The sequence below is a fragment of the Ixodes scapularis genome, unplaced genomic scaffold, assembly GCF_016920785.2.
Source record: "Ixodes scapularis isolate PalLabHiFi unplaced genomic scaffold, ASM1692078v2 PGA_scaffold11__112_contigs__length_91849675, whole genome shotgun sequence".
Lineage (NCBI taxonomy): Eukaryota > Metazoa > Arthropoda > Arachnida > Ixodida > Ixodidae > Ixodes > Ixodes scapularis.
In genome coordinates, this window is record NW_024609837.1 from 10,431,457 (window position 1) to 10,453,668 (window position 22,212).

At 46.7% G+C, this 22,212-nt stretch overlaps 1 protein-coding gene across 1 annotated transcript in view; it reads left to right on the forward strand.

Annotated features, from left to right (window-relative positions):
• LOC8029452 (chitin synthase chs-2) overlaps positions 1-22,212 on the forward strand; it is a 72,476-nt gene that overhangs the window by 22,626 nt on the left and 27,638 nt on the right. The window contains exon 2 of the mRNA XM_029991518.3: positions 10,287-10,463. Within this exon, the coding sequence (XP_029847378.1) occupies positions 10,366-10,463 (98 nt within the window). The 5' untranslated portion in view covers positions 10,287-10,365. The remainder of the gene's footprint in view (positions 1-10,286; positions 10,464-22,212) is intronic.

Consider the following 22,212-nt stretch of genomic DNA (forward strand, 5'->3'; position numbering starts at 1 on the left):
TCTATGCGCTGTTACGCTAGACTAGCGTATGGAATTACGGACGCCGATATAAGCGTGCGTACGCACACACAGACGCACGTGTAAGTGCAGAGCGTCGTGCAGTTAAAATACGATTGTCGAGCTTTGCCCGTACCTTTTCACGCGGTTGTTTTCAAAATTATTGGTGTCGTGGAACGCGCTCATGTTTAGCGGAAATCAAGTTTGCTGGCACAATTTGTTACCCGAGTAAATTGAGGCCAATAAAAACGAAAGCGAACATACAGACAAATACACACTGGCACAAACACACACAGACAATCTCTCTCTCTCTCTCTGTCTCTAGTCTGCGCAAAGCTCTATATAATTTTGGCGCTTAGCGAAATATTCCGGGCAAACTTCTAAAATGCATGAATCCTACTATATGACGCCTTTTTTCAGAATATTTCTATTTACACAGATGACCGAACAAACGCGTGAGATAATAGATGATGTATAGAAACGAATGAAGCAACTTGGAACGCAAAGACACGAGCAATCACGGCGAGAACGCAATAACGCAAACAGCCTCAAGCACACGTGACGTGTGGAAAGAAATGCCGTGTGCAGATGGCGTGTGTGTGGCTTTATTTTCTGTGTAGCGAAAACTGCACGGAAGAAACTCGATTATGTACGCACGCTCGCAGTTGAATGTCGCGTTTACGCAATGGAGGCGTCATCGCCGATAATTTGCAGCTAGCGGCGGTTGCGCATTGCGGGTGCTTAGAGACCCAGCACGAGGCGATACCCGTCGTGGTTTCATGACATCGGACAGCATAATGTCACGAGAGATATGCGTCAGAGAATGTTCGGGACTGAAATGGGCAATCTTAATGGCCGCTGTCGTTCCGGGACCGTAATGAACCTATTGGCCATTAAATTCCAGAACAAAAAACTGCTTGTATTCCAAGATGACCTCAATTCGATTTTTTTTCTCGTGCATCGGCAATTGATTGAGTGCTTTTGTTTCTCTCTGTATCTTACTATGCACGAGATTAAATTCTCTTCTGAGCGGTTCTTTTTTATTTGTTTGTTTGTTTAAGTATTTATTGATTTCCAGTGCCTACCAACGGCCAGAAGCCTAGGACGGTAGAGCACCAAATCACATTCCAAAGGTGAAAGCGACAAAGCAAATAAATCCAGAAAACGACCCGACGACTACGCTTCTCTTGAATGATGTGATGGCATCATTAGAAAAACTCAAGGCGCGTATCAAGATCATTAGAGTAGTTCTGCTTGCGAACTACAGCAAAGAAATAATGCATTGGATTAACGGCAAACGTGCGGTTGTTGCGAAAAGGTCTAATAGGCACATTTAGATTGATGCAAGACGCAATAAAAGGACAGTCATAATACCCACGCAAACACTTTGACAAAAATATGAAATCACATCTGCCGCCGTCTTGGTTTTAACTCCACTTTTAACTTCACGTATGAGCAGGGCTCGGACAGGTCTTGTCTTGCGTGAAACGTATACGTGCAAATCGTTTTGAACACGCTCTAACGTCGCTGCAGCAGTGGCACTAAGATTGTTCCAGACAACTGAAGCAATGTCTAATTTGGGCAAAAGAAGGCTTCCGTAAAATACAAAAAAAAAAAAAGAAAAAGAATCGCGAAACACAGAACTAAGGCGAGTAGCAATGCCCAACACTTTAAAAGAGGCTGGCGAAATCATTCCAAACATGACTGTTGAAGTTCAGCTTTTAATCTAGCATAACGCCAAGATCCCGCACAACCGACACGCATTTAACAAGAGTCTTGTCTAGACAGTAGTCAAAAAGAACAGGAAGGGTTTTGCGTGTGAACGAATTGACCTGCGTTTTACGAAGATATAGGTCAATCTCATTATCTACACACCATATACATATATCATCGATGTCAATTTGCAGCAAGGCGTAGTTATGAAGACATTAGATTTTGCGATATAGCTTCATATCGCCAGCGAACTGAAACAGGGTGGAGTGATGTATCACTTCATGAATGTCATTAACAAACACGTTAAAAAGCAAAGGACCTAAATTTGAACCCTGCGGCACTCCGGAGGGGAACCGACAAAAAAAAAGTCACTGCAATCGAAATAGACTGTATCAGTCTGTTCTCGACAGGAAATGCTTGGCGCCACGTGACTCAGGGAAGGGACAAGGTTAGTTGCAACGGAACGGCCGCTCATAAAGCCATGCCGATTCTCAACTATGAATCAGCTTGAAGATTCTAGACAGATGCATGTGAACAACTTTTTCAAAAAACTTTAGAGAATACCGGTAACAAAGAGATTGGTCTGTAGTTAACCACAGAGGTAGGGTTTTCTGATTTCAGTAACGGAATCAAAACGCCTTCCTTCCAAGGGCTCGGAAAAACAAAAAGTTTAAAAGACAGTGTAAATATGTGAACGAGCAAAGGAGAAAAAATACCTGCACAGCCTTTTACAATGAACAAGGGGATACCGTCGTGACCACAAGACTTCTTGGGAGGAAGCTTCATAATGGCGACTAAAACGTCGTCAAGCGTAATGAGAGGTGGTGCGAAATTATTACAGAATGGTGGAGGGGTGTCACTTAGGTGACGTCAATATTCTTGCTCATCCACTCCTTTATTTTCCAGAAATGCGGCCATCCGCTCGAGATATGTCTACATGAGTGATGTTTAGTGGTTTTTGGCGCCCTTTTGAACACTTCTGCAAGCTTATTTTGTGAAATTCGAATTTCGGTTCAACATCCCTTTAAGTGTGCAGGTACTGAAATAAGCTGCGCAAGATGAATGAATAGATGTATGCATTGTGGCCGTTCCCTTTTATCGTTCGGTGGCTAAAACCAGCAGCCGAATACTGTCCCCATAACTACCTTGAATGATGTTTAAGCACGCTCAATCAAAACAACCTCTTAGTTTTCCCACTTATTTTAGCCACCATTCACCTACCCCCTTGTTATTTTGTTTTACCATTTGATAGCCCTTTGTACCGTCACCCTTACGGACTCCTAAGGTTTTGAGCAAGTCTGTCTCCTTGCGTTGTTATTGGATTACCGAGCTCAGCATTTCTGTATCCTTGATTTATTTTATTTACCCATACTGCAGATCTCGATGGAGTCCCGGCAGAAAGGGTGAATGGACGCATAATGCAAGATAGAGGTGTTTCCCACATTACGCATTTGTTGTGCCCATCTCTGCCACAACCACATGCTATCTCCATATGGCACACGTTCGCCAACAAGCCCCGCTGCCGTAGCATGACGCCAGGAACACGAGTGAATACATGACCCGTTGTCAAGAGAGCACATCCTGGCCGTCGCTACTGCTATATTCCGTTCACACGTAGCTGACACAGCGGCGAAAGCGTATACGCGCCCGCAGGACCAATCACCTGCCTCCATTTGATCACGCAACCATGCTGTCTGCGAGTGGGCACGGGCTCACACGGAGCGAAGATTCGCGCTGCTGAGCATAGGGATCCTGGGTTCAATCCCCACTCCTGCCCGTTTCGATCTGGATGAACATCGTGTGCAGACGTGTACAGATGTGCAGACGTGTATTACTACTGCGTGGCGCACGTTAAAGACTCCCACACTAGCGGTCGCACCGCACTGGCTATATTGTTCGTTCACAGCTGAGGGACGACGCCCTCTTCCTCCATAGAATGTCATCACAGCCATGGAATGCCATCATCCATTCGTGGAATGCCATGGAATGTCATCATCCATTTCCGAAATTCAGTTTGGCAGTTTGATCACCATCATCTGAGGAATGGCATATCTGGTGTACTAACGGCGGCCTTCTGGTTACTGATGAAGAAAGAAGTTGAAGATGCTCCGAAGCTGATGATGCGAGGCCTATACCATTCGAGAAGTTCGTACGATACGACGCAGGAATTGAATACAAGAGCTGCGTAAGCGTCGATTTCCAACTCGGGTCCGATCAATCTGGTGGCGGCACGTAGTGAGTGTTAGAGCTCCCTGATGCATAACATTTTATCACGGCTTCAATGTAGGGCGGTGCTTCGTCCTTACCGCTTGTATGTTCGCAGCTTTTACGACCTATAGGGGGCGCGCTGGCACCTATGAAAATGGCTAGGTGGCGTAAGCTACCGCCCGATCCTAAAGCCCCTTGATAAATGCGTTACCCGATCCAAAGGGCTCAGCCGGATTCATCCATCGATCCATCCATCCAAATGACTGTCATCTGGATGATCGTCGTAGAACAGCGGTAAGAGGCTGGGTCTGCTCTAATACTGCGCTATACTGCTCTAATACGAGCAGTATTAGAGCCTTACTTTATTTTTTCACGCCAGGAACGTGTAGGCAAGCACCCTTATTGTGAAGCCGATCATCCAGGAGCTAGGGAGCGCGATTCTCACACCGTGGTACCACCATCGCTGAAAGTTGCGATATACAGAAAGAATTGCAACGTAAAAGTTTGCACGCGTTCTCGACCGCCGTTGACTGGCGAAAGCTATGGTGCCCGGCAAAACACCACAGACTGCAGACCGATTACTGTCATTAGTGCGGTAAAAGGTAAACTGCTGTTTGGTCCTTAAAGTGTTCAGCCTAGTTCAGCCGAATGCATGCATCCGTCCCTTGAGAAGAAATGAGCTCAAAGGCTCCCGCGGGCAACCTGCCGAGTCGTCGTCATCGAGCTAGATAGCGATCGACCCGCTTTGCCTGTTTTCTCTCCCCAACGAGTGGGAAAGTTGCCCGACTTCTTTCGGTCATCGTTTAATCGCTCGGATAATCGCAACTTCCGATCGGGAAACGCTCGCCCGATGCAGATCGTTTAGTGCAGTGTAATGACGGGTTACCTTTTGTTTCTTTATTTTGTGGCGCCATGTTAGTGCATGTCGCAGCCGAGAAATGTAGATGAACCCGTATGAATGACCGTGGGAAATGTGTTTTGTTCTTATGAAGCATGTTATCTCATGCAATATCTTTTTTTCTATAGTTTTTTTTTAAGGCAGCAGAATTTTAACAAAATGTAACTTAGGTTTTTTTTTTCTTTTTTTTTTGCCTTGGGGCTAAGTTTATGGCCATAAGGTCGAGGAGAAAAAAAAGCGATATTGGTTAATTAGTTAGTCATTAACTAAGATGTTTAAAGTATTTGCATGGTGTATTAATTAAAGGGAAGCTGAAGAGCGTCTTGAGAAAGACGAGTTAGAGGTGAGTTCTAGAGTATTTTTATTTCGTGAATCTGAACATCACGTTCGTTTTCCGCGAAGATGTAACGGAACGGGACACGAACAGGAAAAAACCCCGACCAGTCATTACGTCCTAAAATTATCTTTCGACAGCCAAGCGCGTGTTCCTCGTGCGGGCAGCGCGTGCAATTCCAAGCATAGGCCAGGTCTATTATCCCCCGTACTGACACCAGTCGTGACGTCTTTTTTTTTTAACCTTTTTTTTTTTCTTTTCTGAAAATAGCGAGAGTGCGCGTGCACAGGTTTGACAGGCGCTGAAAATGCCTGAGAGCAGAGATTCCGAAAACTGATTTTATGGCGTAACGCTCCGGGAAGGAGAGGATTTAGCGGTACTTTGAAACTAATTTTCTGAAGTCTCTTAATGCACCAAATTAAAAGAAAAAAAAAAAAAACTCGACATCGCGATGCTGGAGGTCAGATAAAGACGATTTAAGTGATTTTACTCAAATACAGAACCGCTGCAGTTTTTTTTAAGTACATCGTGGCAACAAACACCGTGATGGTGCCTTTTGACACCGCTTAACGGACTCATTTGGATCGTGCCGTTGGATGCCCTCCTACTTGGTGTAAAGCGAATGCAACGTGTCCCCAAAAAACTTTTTTTTTTATCGCGAAAATAAATTTTGCAATGCCAAACTTTTAACTTGCTTCCAAATGTAACGCTAACGGTTAGTTTTTAAGCTTTGGCATCTGGTGCAGATCGCTATAGGACTATATCTGGGGCGGCGAACGAACGTTCGGCGATTCGTAACTTAGTCTAAATGAAAAAAGAAATGAAAGCCGTTTACAATTTTCTGTAACGCCGGTGAGAGCGGAGCTCTTGAGGAGGTGGATGGAAGCGTACTGAGGAATAGGAGACTCCTTGAGGTCACGTGACCTGGGGGTCGTGTGACGTCAGGGGGGTCACGTGACCTCGGGGGAGGGGGGCACGTGACCTCAGGGGGGCCACGTGGCTTAAGGGGGGGTCACGGGACATCGGGGGGGGGGGGGCACGTGACCTTGGGGGGTCACGTGACCTCGCGGCTATGCCGTCGGCGACTCCGACGCCGCTCAAGTCAGAAACGGGCCCCCAAGAGCTGCGCTCTAAACAAAAACCGTAAATGTTTTGGGAAAACATGTTGTATAATTTCCAACAGCTTAAGAAGCAGAGGGCGTGACGAAGCTCGAGCATCTCATTATTGTTTAGCAGCCACTGAGATTGCTGCATCAGCAGACAACAATGAAGAACCAATCACGAGGCTAGGTGGCGCAAGCTACCGCCCGTTACAAAGGAAATAGCCATTTACATCCATCCATCCCCAACTCAACTCTGACGTCACGCCAATACGGTGACACGGCTGTCGCTACTGTGCAAGCGCAAACGCTTTCTCTCACGGATGGATGGATGAAGGCTAAGAGTCCTTCATAACGGGCGGTAGCTTGCGCGACCTAGACTAGAACTCGAACATAGTTCCTGCTCACGCGCACCACCCGATGTGGGCACACGTGGGTTTGTTTGTACGGAGTATCTCTCGATTCGGCACGAATATTACCTAATATGCCAATCGTACAAAGTATATTGCTTATTACTACTGCGGTAGTACACTATACATTTGTCCACCCCAACAAAGAACCAATTCAGTCGAAGCCGCGAAGCAACTGCACTGGCCTCGTGAAGTGGAATTCAGGCGTACTCGTAAAGTTGGGGTCGTGTTACGTTGAGGTCATTGCGTACACGCTCGCCACTTTTCGACGCTCGATTTCCGTCACGGCAATTTCCATCCACCAAAGTGGTCTATATATACACGCATCTATAGACTGAGGCACGCGTGAAAGCGCTTACGACCGACGCGTTCGCGAGCTCAAATCTGACGTTTCCGGGCATTTACGGCGCCCACTCAAAGTACATACCTGTCCGAAGGGTCCGAGCGAAAGCGGCGAAGAAACGAGTCCTCACAGCTGACCCCCAATCCCAGCAACACACTGCCGCCCCTCAATTCCCAAAAGAAAAAAAAAAGAAAAAGAAAAAAGCCACAAGCGTGGCCAAAGTGTGCTGTCTCCGTCGTTACTAAAACCTACCAGGGCGTCCGTTCCGTCTGCTTAGTGGACCGGCACCGAGAACGCACGCTATGAACCACCGTTTCCGGGTTGAAGGCGGCGTGGGGGCAACACTGGCGCCGCCACCACCGCAGCAAACTTTGTGTTTCCTTCCCGCTTCCGTAACGGAACGATCGAGAGAAACGTCTGCAAACAGACAAACGACGCGAGCAAACTTTCTAAAATAAGACCGAACGAACGGTCGGCAAGCCGATGACTATTCGACACAATACAACTGGACGCCTAGTGCTTGGGGTTTCGTGGTCTTGAAGCCGTCTTTATGAACTTTTAAAACTGTTGCGAGTAGCCGGTACGTCGAATAGTAATCGCTGAAAAAAAAAGTCATCTAATGCTAATTAATAACATTACCGATACAGCATAAGCCAGATTCTATGTACTCAGTGATTTTTATATATCGGTAATATTAGATGATACAAAAAGGAATTGACATGATGCATCACGCTGTTGGCACTCATACGAACAAATTTGAGAGCAAAAAAAAGAAAAAAAGAACATGAACTATGACTTATAAGTTATAACTTAGAAATGACCGCCACTTAGAAATTTCGACTAAACACAGAGGTTGGTTAATATTTTTTTTTTCCTTTCGATAGTGCAAAAAAAGCCTCTCACCCCCCCCCCCCCCCCCTTTCCCGAGGTGGGTGATTTAGAGGGGGGGGGGGAGGTAATTGGAGTTATAACTATACAAAGTTATAGAGCGCATTGAAACACTACGGCGTCCCCAAGTGCAATATAAAGCCAGAAGGCACTTGGAGTGACACGTTTTTTGTTTTTGTTTTCCTCTTCGCTTTCACACGTTCCGCTTCGACGAGATGCAAAGTTCTGTCGTTCCCAAACAGTCGATGACCACCAGAAGGCAACCGGCAAGCGACTCGGCCTTGCACGAGCGGAGGCCTTCAGCCGCTCAGCGCTGTTATCTCACACGCGAGGGAAATTTGCACGGAGAACGAGGCGGAATACGCAAAGGTGTGGGACCCCTCCGCCCAGTCTGCGCTGAGCCGCTTCGCAATCGAGGCTAACTTCTCATCGACAAAAGGAAACCAGATCGCGTGCATGGCTGGCAAGGCTACAAACTCTCCCCGTCTCTCTTTCTTGCGCGCGGGCTGAACATACTCTCGAACCTGTCGAGCGAAACAGATGTAAACTAAAAACCAGCTCTGCAACGGCATGCATATTCACCGGTTCGGGGATTAAGGTGCTGCCGCATACGGAAGGCCTTCTTAAGGGCAGTGGCGTCATAGTTCTCTGAAGACGACTATTTTGAAGTTTTCAACTTTCAAAGTATCAAGTTGCCGGCAAGCATCTCACCGAACACCGTCTTATCAGTTGTCGTGCTGCGATTACGTGGTTCAGAAGTTGTACGGGCTGAAGACTTGTATGATTTGCTTATATGAACTAATTAGCTTGTCGAAGTATACGTAAAATTTAACCTGACATAACGGTCATTGGCCACCCGCTGCTCTGAGGAATGGAAGGTCATTCATAATCGCAGAAACAACAGTTTGCAATCCCTCTATTATAACCTAGCCACGTTACTAAATCAATATTTCATAGATGGCGTTGACAAGTATAGTTTAGATCGCAAATCACAGTACCTATTTTTTGTATAATATGTCTTCTTTTATGTGAACCTTTTAAATAATATTTTTTATATATATATATACATTTAACTATTTCTTTTGTGTGTGTCTCTTACTATTTGCCAAGCACTGGGAGCCCGGACCTCATGAAGCCAACAAAGATTAGCTCTTTTGTTCGTGGCTCCAGTGTATGTTTATAACGATGGAAATACAATTATTTGATGATATGATATCGGTTATCCTATTATTAGGGCCCGTAATGTCGTAGGATATTGTAATATAATCCATGCTATGATTGTGAACTGGTCATTCTAGTACATGTGGTACCACTTTACAAGCTATTATTTATACTAGAATATGCGGCTTATAGCTGTAGATGAAAGGACGCTTTTCCAAATTTGGGTGACGACATCATGCCATGCTTTTTTACAAAGTGCTCTTTTGTTGGGATTCGAATCTTAGAGCTCCAGCTCTTTGGTTAAAAGGTTTTCGCACCACAATTTTATTACAAGCTACATGTAATTTTATGTGATCGTGATCTCTCGCTAGAGGGAGCTACAAAATGATACCACCGTAAAAATAACGTCGAGACCTCTCATATCATCCTCGAATATCCATTTGTTTTTTAGACAATGGTAGATAATTGTGGTGCTGAAAATTAGGGACATCATGGCGCAAGAGCAACGCTGGTATGAAAGCGCTAACGATGGGCTGTGGGCACTCTGGTGGCACAAAGCGTTCAATTGGGTTACCCGCACGTCAAACCATCTGAGGCCATCTACACCACGAGGCGGCCAAGTTCACGTAATCGGTAACGCAAGCGGCGCTCCGCCGCCGACAAAATGCTGGCGCAGAAATATGCCCAGGGAGTCGAGTGAGTTGCAGGCGAGCTTATGAATATTAACCTTGTTGGATTAACCTGAGACTAGGGTAGAGAAGAAACATCGAAACGGAGAGGAGGCAGAAAATAGACAGGAGTTTGAGACGTTGTCCTGTCTATTTTTTGTCTCTTCTACGTTTTAATGTTTCTTCTCTACCCCAGTTTTAGGTTAATCCAACATGGCCAACAGGGTAGACTTCCTAATTGTGAAAGACTTATTTTTCATCACATCGTTTCGTCCTTGTCCCACTCAAACCTAGTTGCTTGTCAAATTTAAGTTATATCCTTGTTTCTGATGTCACACGGCGGTGTCACTGACTCCAACGGGGCATGCCCAGATGCTTCGTTGCTTCAGAAACCGACGTCTGCGCATGTTCAATGTCGACACCTACATGGCCAAACTTATTTGTTTAAAAAAGGATGAGCTGAAGAAGTCTAGACGAAGTTCTGGAGTTCTTCGTGTGACCGGGGTCACAGATTGCCCTTCTCATATAGTTAGTTGACCAACGTGCTCGATATGTCCGGTCCACAGGGGAGCTGACACGGTCATGATGCGGTGAGGCCGGCTATCCAGGGGCGTGTCGAGTCACGCCGGACAAGACCAGGCGGACATGAAGACCGGACAGCCCAAGGACGCGCTCCTGTCCGACGAAGAGAACTCCTTCGATGAAGACGACGAAAGGACGCCGCTCAACGCGGCATACGCCAGGTATGTCGCCCTTCAACGTAAACGCACCTAAGGCTCTGCGGTCCAGTCAGCCAGTCAAGCCTCGCGGTAAACAGAAAACAAAACCGGTGGTTAACAAACGAATCTGGCATTTTCCAATGGTTGGCGACGTTAAGCGCTCGAAAATGAGCCTGCTGGGGACCTCAGAGTGGCAGCCAACGACTTAGCTTCGGACAGCTAACTATTATCGCTGAATGTAGGCCATGAGACTTCCAAGATGCTCGTTTTCGTGTTCTTCTTACCAGCTTCGACCACGTGCACGATTTTTATGAACGTACCATGATCGAAGACTGGTCGTATCCACTGGTAGGTATCAACAAAAACACCACGTGATAAGGTAAAAGACAAAATTCATTTACTCCGTTTTGTAACTGGATATGTGTTTAGGCTGTTCACCTCCAGATTCCGAGACATTTTTTGGTTTGTTTCGTTTTGCTTTAACGTTCTTCGTTCGTCCCGCGTGAGACACGGTTTTTCGCGTTGTGCCCTTGAACTCGCGGTGCCTCCTCTAGCTCACGCGTCGTCCCCGACTTTATGAAACATTGACCCTTTTCTGAGAGATGAAACGAATCAACATAATTAAGCAAATTCGTCCTTCGAGCGCTGCTAAGAAGCAACTGAATTGCTAAAGCACTGGACTAATCTCGTAGCTTGGCGTGTACATCTATACTGCAAACTTGGATCATGTATGCTTATGCTATTAACCTATATTTAAAGGTCATCATGCTGGTGTAAGCCATACAAAAAAAGGGTGAGAAGTTTTATTAATGTAAAAAGGATTCTGGACTCTAGCTTCTGCTGTTTTACCATATGCATGCCTATCAATAAGACAGTATAAATCCTTGTTGAATGCGGTTGGACTTCGTGCAGCGAAGAGTGCGTAACCTTTTGACGATGTTTAACTTTCGTGATAAAACATTTTCACCTCATGTATCCAGCACAAAAAGCAACGAAATAACCATCTACCTCAAAGTCAATATTCGATAGATCAATACCGATAATAAGTGAGACATACCAAAAACTAAGATGGAAGTCGTCAAGGCAAAATTACAAACATTAGAATAGAAGTGCCCGCGAACAATGGCGATCAACACGGATTTTTAGAAACACTACATCATTCTGCTTATGTGCACTGACTGCTATCACGACAACGCAAAGCCACGCAAGCATATTACGTGAGAACATGCGTTATATAAACACGAGACCCCGTTGACTCCTGCCTTCTGCACGCGCGCAGCTCAAACTGGTACGACAACTCTATACGCAGCACAGGCTGCTCAAGCCTCTGCTCCCATGTGCTTCCCCACCCCTTTTCTAAAGAACGTCCCCGTTTTGGCAAAACACCTCCCAAATAGCAAGGCCTATGTGCTCCATTGGTGACGTCATCAGCCGGAGGCCAGCGTGGCGCACCGATTAGACCCGAGCGCTGCGTCGTTGTCCTACTGCAGCCACTGTTCAGTCATTGGGTACACGAGCCCGAACCGAACTCTGACACAGTACTTGGGTTCATTCAGCGCCCGCGCTGGCCTTCCAGTAGCCTGACGCAGAAACTTCAGCACTACAGCCTGGTTTTCTAGGAGTTAATAAGAAACGTTACCAATACGCAAAATAAAAAAAAAAAAAAAAAAATGAAACACGCTTGGGCGAAAAATGACGTCGCCGTCGTTATCAATCCGAGAGCCACATTAGGTACTTATCGCGATTACCTTTCCGTGTGTTAGAATTCCTTATTCCAGGTCACGGCGTGATGCACGCTTGCAACACCGTGACGTCATAGAGGTTTGAAACAGATGAGAGTCCACTGACAGATATAGGTTGAAGCAACCGATTTCGGAATAAGCAATTTTCGAAGCCTAGTTTTTCGAACTTCGACAAGTTTGACAGCAAAATCAAATAGTGCCAATATGTTGTCGGGACAGGGGAAGCATAGAAATACCGCGTTCAAAAGAAGTTAGCTTCAAAACACGTTCCATTTCATTTCGCGCCCGAGAAAGACGCGCAGAAAATTGTTGGCTTCGCCGAGTGCTGACGTAATGGCACAAACATCTGCCCCTTCGCCATTTTTTTTTTGTTCGCTCAGACGTAAGAACAGAAAGACAGATACAAGCGCGCGCGCGCCCCCTACAAACCACTTCATCTTACCGGACGCTCTTGTCAGAAACGTTTAGGCATTACTCAAATCCGGTTGAAGCATAGGCACAATCGTGACTGCGTCTATAACTTGGCCAAAACAGCTCAAGCGTGAGTACAAATGACTACCTAAAAAAAAAAAAAAAAAGAGCCTCCGTCAATAACTGCATGGCGCGGTCACAATTACAGTGCACAACACACACACACAAACACAAAAAGGACCAGCAAGCATTGGAATGTGCTGTTTCTAAGCAATGTTTGTCCCGCTATATTCTTTTCACTCCTTTCCTCTTACAAGAAGCCAAAGCAACGAGCAGTCAGCCCGAATCACGTGCCTCTAAAGTGTCACGTGACCGAAGGTCTGTTTAAGCACAGATCTCCCCAGAGTGAGTCACGTGAGACATTAAAGGCTTGTGATTGGTGCAGGCGGCTTGTAGCTCCGGCTTCCAGTCCGAGGGAAGAGTGAACAAAGTATATAAAAAATAAACTGCATTACTTTGCGTGGCAAATCATGTTGTTCACCACTGACCTCACCCAGCTCGACGCTGACCTTGCTTCGCCCCGCTCCTCACCATTCTACAAACCCGAGCACTTTGCTTCTCCGGTTTCGGAAAGGCCCGCATTGTATTTCCATCGAGATTGACACGTACCAGCCCGAACAATTCACGCGTATAGAACTCGCGTCGACAAAACGAGCACTCTATAGGTGCACAGCTTTCGGAGAGCCTCGTCAGATGGCGCTGACGTCCGCCAGACAAGGCTTAAGTCTAACATACAAGTACATGCTATACAGGCAAAAATACACACTAGCTAGGTGGCGCAAGCAGCAGCCAGATTCAAAGGGTTCAGCGGTGCCCATCCATCCATCAAAATCTGTTGTTCGTGCGTTGAAGTTTATTTTGTCCGTGCACAACAGGCTTTCATGTTTCAGTGAGTCCGTGCGCATGCGTTCCTGTAGAATGCGTCTGTTCGAATGTTCAGTTGCGCGTGAGCGTATATTGATGACATAAACATAAAAGAACTCGCTCACGTATGAACAAAAGAAACTTGAACCCATGGACAGGTTTGATGGATGAACGAACACCGCCGAACCCTTTGAATCAGTCAACAACTCGCGCCACCTATAGACAATGCGTATTTTTACCGCTCGTACATAATGTTTTGTTTTCGTAATGCGTATGCTCGTCTGCTTTACGTTGTATACGAGCACGCCCGTCATACGAATGTCCGATTGCCTTTGTGACAGCGTTACGTCTCAATTCCTCTTAACCCGTCGCTGTCAACAAAAGAAAACCAGCCGACTTTCTGGACATCGGAATGTGCCGCGACTGGACACTGTTTGCACACGCATGTTTGTGGGCGCGCTCTGGCAAACCTTGACAGCAGTCCAGGCGGCGCAGAGGCTGCAGAAAGCGCAGTCGAGCTTGAGTCGGGGGAAACCCCAAAAGCGCCCACAAAATCGGCCGACGGAGAAGCCGAACGTGAAGACACGCTCTTCTCCTCCAACCGAACACGACGCGAGAGGTCGGATCGGAATGACCCGCCTGCATTCCAGCGACCTTCTTTCTCGGAAACAGGAAATTAATTCCTTTTTTATTCGTGACTTTTCTTTTTCTTTTTTTTTTAAGTTGGGGAGAGCAGACTGCTACTGGCTGACACAGCCCTTCGCGCGTCACTGGAGAAGGAGCTACGTAAAATACAAGTACAACGATTCCTCTAGATCAAAGAAAGAAATTGATTAAACTGAATAATTGGCAGGCAAAGAGGTGGTTGAAAATTAGGCAAAAAAAAAAAAAAGAGCCACTTGCTCTTTTTTCTCCAACAGGAAATTACTCTACAACAGAATTATATACTAGCTTGCGCAACAAAGTTACTGCGACCACGGTATCCGCTCTTTTTTTTTATATATTTTAATAACGCGGGGTAGTTCCCAACAGAACATGTTTGCGCCATCTAAGTATATTGCAACAAGTACATTTTACAACACAAGTATTTGTTTTCAGTTCCGAACAAAATACGAGCACATCCTGTTATCACCCGAAGATGCGTGAAAGGCGACAGATGCTACTACAGCTCGTGCGAGGCTAATACCGCCTATCGCAGGGCGTTTTTGGTGATCATGACCAAAAAAAAAAAAAGGCTAAGCTTTAGGAAGTAGACGAGGCATTTTCTAAGAACACGCAGTTTTGAGCAAGTGCTAATTACATTTCAGGCAACCCGCCCTTTCAATGAAGGCGTATTCGCATTTCGGGTTAAACACTACATAAATTATCATAACGGTCTGTCGCTCCCAAGGCAAACGTATGGGCGGCGAAAACATTCTATAGTCACGCCTTTTCTTATTCTGACGGGAAAAACACTTGAAAAGAAAAAAGCGCAAAAGCGGGCTCGTGGTAACCTTGCGAGGAAGTAATATAAAAGGAAACAAAAATGTAAGAAAATAACTCACGCACCGATATCCCGCACAGCAAGGCGTTCTATAGCTGTATGAAAGACATTTTCACATTCTAAGCATTGAAAGGTATGTACTCAAAAGACGTCCGTTAAAAAAAAGAATAGTAATATAAAACCGTGTGGACTGGAAAACAAGTTTTCTTCACGCGAATAGCTATTCCCGAGTTCGCAGCCATACAAAAACGATACGATTTTCAATACAGCGAACGACTTAATTTTCGCCAGAACCTAATTTTCGCGAATTTCGCGAACACACACACACGAAAGAAAAAGTCCCCTATACTTCGCATGACCGTGAAATCCAAGCGCAACTGACCCTACGAGCCGATGGGCTCGGTGGCGCAGGCTACCGCCCGTTACAAAGGGCATAGCCACACTAACATTCATCCATCCATCCCTCCGACCAATCGAACAGCACCAAATGTGCACCGTCACCGCACTCGTCGTCTTTGTGTGTCTACTTTTGCGGGGGTTGTGGTGACGTCATAACCCCGAGCTCTGATTGGCTCTGATTAGAACAATAAAGGGTAGACCTCGGGGCATCTTGCTTTGGGGTCTACCCACTATCCTTCCGATCAGATCCAATCAGAACTCGGCGTTCTGACGTCACCACAACTCCTGTAAAAGAAGCAGACGAACTTGCGCTCTGAATATCCGGCTAAGCCAATCACACACGGCGAATTCTCCGCGTTCCCTCTACGTCTCTGCCTGCTCTAGATTGGTCCAGCCGGCGGTATTTTCTGCCAACGCCCAAATATGACGAGCGCCATGACAATGCACTTTTGACGCTGTTGTCGATTGCCTCCGTCGGACCGTAGCGCAGCGGCAGCGGTCCGACTTTTAATTTTTACTGCGAAAGGAAATATAGACGGGGGCAAGCTGTGAAAGGTCAAACGCTTTCCTTCGTCGCGCCTTATTCGTACGCCATGAACCCATCGGGGGTCACTACAGGGCCTCTTCCTTACCTCGGCGGCATCGAGACCACAGCGTTACAGGTCGCGTCGAAATGGTGTCGTAATCGAGAAACATTCGGCCGTTCGTGCTTGGCCGATGCTCCGCCTGTCCCCGATGCTCCGGGAAATAGGATCTCCGAAAAGGCTCAGATCAGGGTCAGGATGAAGTTCGTGCCCGATGCGAGGCAGATTTGCAGCGTCCGTTCCGCTCCATGGCTCCATTGAACCATCCAGGTGCCGTAAGACCTCAAAGAGGTCCGGTTTCTGAAGAGCGGTTCCTGGAAGGTTATTTGTTTTTTTGTTTACTATACTTCGTTTTACCTAGAGCCACTATACATATGCTACGCTTCAGAGTAACGACACACCTTACTTCGATATTGCTGTGGACGCCGCCATTTTGGTGCTCAGTGCACAGCCGGCCGGCTCAATGGCCGATTGCTACAACTAATTCTAAGGAAAAAGCCTTTCTGAGCTTGCCATATGGCGTCAGGAAACTCAAGCGATATCATTTTACCCTGTCGCGGGCTGCTTGAACTTTTCTGGAGACCAGAAGAGCGTTTCCTGCGGTTTAAAATAAAGGTTAAGAAAACTGGCAACAATGATTTTAAGCAGCAAGATGGCTGACGTGTCCTTACTCTTAGTGTTTCCAGTTCGGGCTTCGGGAAGGGTCTGCGCTCTACGCGATTGGATTGGATTGGATTTGGGACTAACCCCTTTGTGATGGGGAAACTATCAGCGCACTGGATCTCTAGCCGCGCTTGCGACCTCGACGGCGAAGAGCGTTGCCTACGAGCAGCGAGAGCGCGCACCGCTATTCCTCGACTTCAAGGCCGGCGCTCCGTTAGAGGAAAAAAGATGCCACCGTTACGGACCGGGAACGGACCGACGCGATAACTGAAACAAGCACAAAATAAAAACGGCGGTTAAAAATAAAATGAAATAATAAAGACAGACGGGGAGATGGAAAGGGAAAATAAAAAAGAGGAAGAGGATATAAGGGCACTCGTCTGCGCGACACTCGGCCGCTCGGCATTGCTCCAAGAGCATGACGCAAGCAGCCAATAACGGGTCTTCGGAATTCATTTTGCGGCGTTAAAGTAACGACCCGTCAAAGAGACGAAAACAAAAGGAGAGACGCGAAAACAAATGAATAGAGAAGAAACCGAGGTGCATCCGCTTTGTTAAAGCCTGCGCTATGTATAGTGGTGCTCCCTGGTGACTAGATCCTGTTTGATCGAGGGGGCGTGCATGAGTGAGTTGATATGCAAAAACGATCCAGTCGGTCAGGTGGGACGCGAACTTGGAAAAGAGACAAAGGATTCCTTATCATAGTTTATTATTCAGCGTTGTTAGCGTTTAACGAAAATGCCCTAGAATATGCACAACTCCGGAAGAGGCGACGCCACCTAACGGAGAAAACGCGAAGGAGAGAAGAGACAGCTACCGCCTATCCAAGGGTGCGGCGAAAGCTGGCTCGGCCTGGCGGCCGATATGTGGAACAGATCAAAACGGTTGAAATGCTCATTGTTGGGAGTTGCGAATAATCGCGTCAAGTTGTATTACGGGTGTGCGAACACTGCTTTGATTCGAACAGCCCAGTGTGGTTACACCCTTTATTCGGGCGGATGTTTGCGCCACCTAATAAGTTTTTTTTTTTTTTTTAACACCTAAAGGCCCGTTCACACTCTTGCGACCGAGTACGACTGAGAGAGACGAGATCTCTTAAAACTTCTTAAATGTTTTTAGAATCAGGGAACACAGTGGGCATTGTGGCGCCATCTATGCGGTGACCCCGGAATTGCATTTCACAAGAGCGAAGGTTTTGCGGGACTTCCGAGGTCAAATGTGCGTAATACCCATAGAAAGGCTCCTTTATAACATCGAAAAAAGTTTTTCGAGCCAAGAAAGAAAGGATAATGCGCGAGAAATAAAAAAAAAATATGCCGGACCGCCGAGTTCACACTGCTTTCCAATAGATGGCGCCAGTGTGTTTTCTGGTTTAAGAAGTTTTAAGGAACCCAGGTTTAAGAGGTCGCAAGAGTGTGAACGGGCCTTAATCTTTACGTGCGGACATACACCAGTGACGTCACTTTTCTTTTCTGACTCGCGCAGCTTTGTAATTTTTGGTGGGAGATCTGGGCTTAGTCACGAGGCTTGCCTTCTTATACACCAACTCAACCCTCTGACATCACGCCACTACGGTGGCGCTGGTGTCGGCAGTGCACATGCGCAGAAGCTTGCCCTCACGCGAATCTGCTTTCTGCGCACTCGCAGTGACCACACCCGGTGTGGGCAAACGTGGACTTGTTTGTAAACATGTTGGTCTATAGACACTATCTATAGTCACCAACATCTTCAAAAACACAGGGTGTGGCGAGCTTCAAACATCTCATTATCGCTATCTAGCCAATGAGCTTGCCGCCAATTGCCAATAGCAGCCAATATCCAATGGTCAATGGCCATTAGCAACCAATAGCCAAGAGCAGCCAATGGCCAATAGCCAAAAGTAGCCAATAGCCCATACATTTCAATAGCCAATAGCAGCCAATAGCCAATGACCATTAACAAAAAGAACGCCGAAAAACGAACTATGAAGCAAGAAGCGTGATGATAATAAGTCTTGACTGCAGTTCATAATGTAGTCTGGGAGCTGCTGCCACCTTATGGCTGAATTTGTGCGCTCTTGATTTTGTTTCCGTGCTCGATGCGGTCGTCGCGACAGTCTGTGCACGCGCGTGACGGGCGTCAAAGTGCGGCCCCGAGCGAGCGCGGGCCGTCGGAGGTGATCTAGAAGTCCTTCGAAGGAGCTCGCCGACTCGCCGCGTGAGCGAGGCAAACCGGTCGGCTCGCCATCGATTCAAATCGAGGTCGGAGTCTCGACAGCGCACGGCCTGGCAAACGCCGAAGCCATCACAGCCTGCGCTACGGCGTCACACTGAGACGACGAGCAAAACGAACTGACGAACGACGACAGAGCATCGACAACTAGCCAAAATTACAAAATATGCCATATGAAAGTTCGAGCTTTCCTTCTTTTCGGTGGCCATTTAAGTACACCGATGCGGTCGTTGGAGTTTACCGAACTAAATTTTGAGACAACTCTTTTCTATTTAATCATTTATTTTTATAATACTGCCGGCCCTTAGGCTTTTGCGTGAGTCATGTTATGATCGTCTCGTAAGAGCAGACCGATTGCATCGAACTTATGGGCACACAACCCTCGATCCGAGCTGTTTTAAATGCTTACCAAAGGCACAGTAATTTCATTCAATATCCTATATGTTTAAATTAACAAACGTACCATCTCATATTACTAGGAAAATTTGCGTTAAAACTCGACAATTTAACTTTTAACAAAAATAATTGAACGTACGATTTGCAAACCTCATAATGTTCCCTTAATCTTACTGCTGATTACGAAGCTGCGTACATCATAGATCTAAAACTTGGCACTTTCCAGTCAGAAGACCGTGGCTTCCGCATGAATTCACCACATAAATGAAAAAAAAAATAGTCTATAGACTATAGATTTTTACCTGTATAACCATAATAAAAAAATAAAAACCAACCTTTTGCGTAGCGTAATTTTTTTTTCTTTTATGTGGTGAATTTACATACTTATATCACCATCGAAGGTCAGTTATTAGTTGTTTTATTAACAAGTAAACATTTGAAACGCATTAGGCATAGCCTCGTTTAGCTTTCTGACAACAAAATGTTGTGAGAACTAAACTTTTCTGAGCGAACGAACTATGCGTAATATTACTCTTCAGTATGGAAACACTGACAACATTAGAAAGGCAGGCTGCGGCTTATTACGAACACACCTAGTGATTGCGTTTTGGGCACTCTTGGCGACTAATCTCGCAATCCTATTGGCTGCGAAGCCATAATAACGTGTTAAAAACTGCCCACACCCTACGTTTCTTAAGTGGCCAGAGACTAGAGTTACTCCAGCCTAACGCGACTTAGGCAACTAAGTTTTGTTCGACAGGTAGCGCCATCCTAAGTGGACTTCTCGCAACTCTGAAACGGCCCGCGGTCGCAATCGTCGGACCCACTGATCTCTATTGTAGTAGGCTGGATCGCGGACAGGGGCTTCGGCAGCTAGGGCCGAGTGTCGCCACCGGCGGCCATTGATTGACACCAGCCAATGCATGGGAGTCTATGGAAACAACGAGAAAAAGTGCCGTTTCCCCCGTTTCTAAGTTGTTGTCGGCACTGAAACTTTTTGGATGCTTTTCGATAAGCGCGGCAAATAGCTTGCGTACAAAACTTAAAACTGGCAGCCCTCGCAGTTCTTATAAATAAATATTTTGTGGTCGAGAGTGACTCCGCTGTAGTGCAGCTCAATGAGGCGAGAGTTACCTCGAGTTACCGTGGAGTTGGTGGCGGTCTCATTGAGTTGGGTTTAGCAGACGACAAGCTCGAAGGCTTTGCTACGCGGAATTCGCTCACTCCCGGAAAGCTGCTGTCGAGGTGGAACTTCTTTGTCATTTATCAACTTCTGGGCTTCCCCGAGGACGGTCTCATCGACTGCAAGTTCCTTTGTTTACTTCACTACGAGAGCAAGCTTGCCAGCTCAGGCGTGGGTGCTCCGGTACGTTTGATTTTTTTAATCGGCGTTTGAACGTTTGACAAATACCGATTTGATCTCCAAACACCCGACATAAGGATCGCAGCACACCATAAAATACCAGCCTCCGAGCACAGCGTACATGCTTTAATATTCTTACTTTTGTGCGTTTCTCCCATAGACTGGCGTGTATTGCCTGGTGTCAAGCAATGGCCGCCGGTGGCGACACCGGCGGGCTCCCGATCCGCGATCCAGCCTACTAAAATAGAGATCAGTGGTCTGACCCGATCTTCGAACTCGAACGTCCGAATGTCCAGCCAAACTGTGACGCAGCGCTCGCTTCCAATCGTTCGGTGGAATTTACTTCCCATTGTTGCCCTCAATAACCACCAGCCGCGCTAACTATACCAGCCGACCGAGGCACCTCCTGTTTGCTGTCCTGATGCTATTCGCAAAAGCTCTTGCGCGTCCCTCCCCGCCTAGCGCGCAGAAAGTCACTCATTGCACCGTTCGAGAGATGGGCCGTGAAAGAAGAAGGCAACGATCACGTTTGGACCCCAAAAACTGCGATCGGCCGAAGTAGTCCGGGCACGTCGTCACCCCATGCGCTAAATGACCTGCGTAGGTCGCTCTTCGAGTTCAGATGTCAGGCCGTGCCAACTCTCTCGCTGGTCTCCTTTCTGTGCAACGCGGGGATTGACCCTGCATATGCTCTGCGGGGAAAATGGGTGCACGGGGTTCTGTCGATGAAAAGTCGGCGTTGTGTTGAGTTTTAAGTATACTTGGAGTAAATGCGACGGGCGATATGCAGTCTCCGATGCGATACGAAACCAACGACCCGCTTGAATCCGTTTGTCAACCGACTTATTAAGCCTCCGAATTCTAGACACGCGGGTTTGGACTTTATCGCGTGCAGTCAGCCCGACTCTTGATTGGTGGAAACAAGACGTAGCCCCAGCTCCGCCTCCAGCTTCAAACGGGTCAAACGTTTTGTTCCGTGGATGTTCAAACGCCTCGAAGTCCCCTTCTCGATATGATGTCTAATGACCGATGAGTAGAAGGGCGGGTGTACGGTATGACGGTACTGTGGCCTGATTTGGAGCTAAAAAGAATCGTAGCAGGCAACTTTTACGGAAGGTATTGGTTTCCTCTAGGAATGCGGCCCAAAAGGGTAACTGAAGTAGATTTCAAGTCTGAAGTTGACGACCAGCGTTTGTCGTATTACTCCATATACAGTGATGCGTTCAATGAAACACGGGGAGACGAAGGAAAGCAAAATATAGCTCGGTGCCATTCCATCAAACACGCACAGGCAGCCTGCAGCTTTTAAAGCAAAAGCATGCGCCAACCCACTTTCTCTGCAATCGGAGAAGCGTTCTACAGCAATCATTCGACGCTATCGCCACGGTCGAGTGACTGTTGCAGTGATGAAGTGACGAGTGATGAAGGAGATGACGATGCACGCATTTTGTTCTGGTTATATTTGCAATTTAAAGCACCTTTTGGAGGGAAAGCGAAATTGCCTAGGCGTAAAAATACTATCATCCCAATTCTTCTGAAAATCGCACAGCACGTTAACTACAGAGGTTACAGAACTGTCTCCAGTGTTTCTCGAATA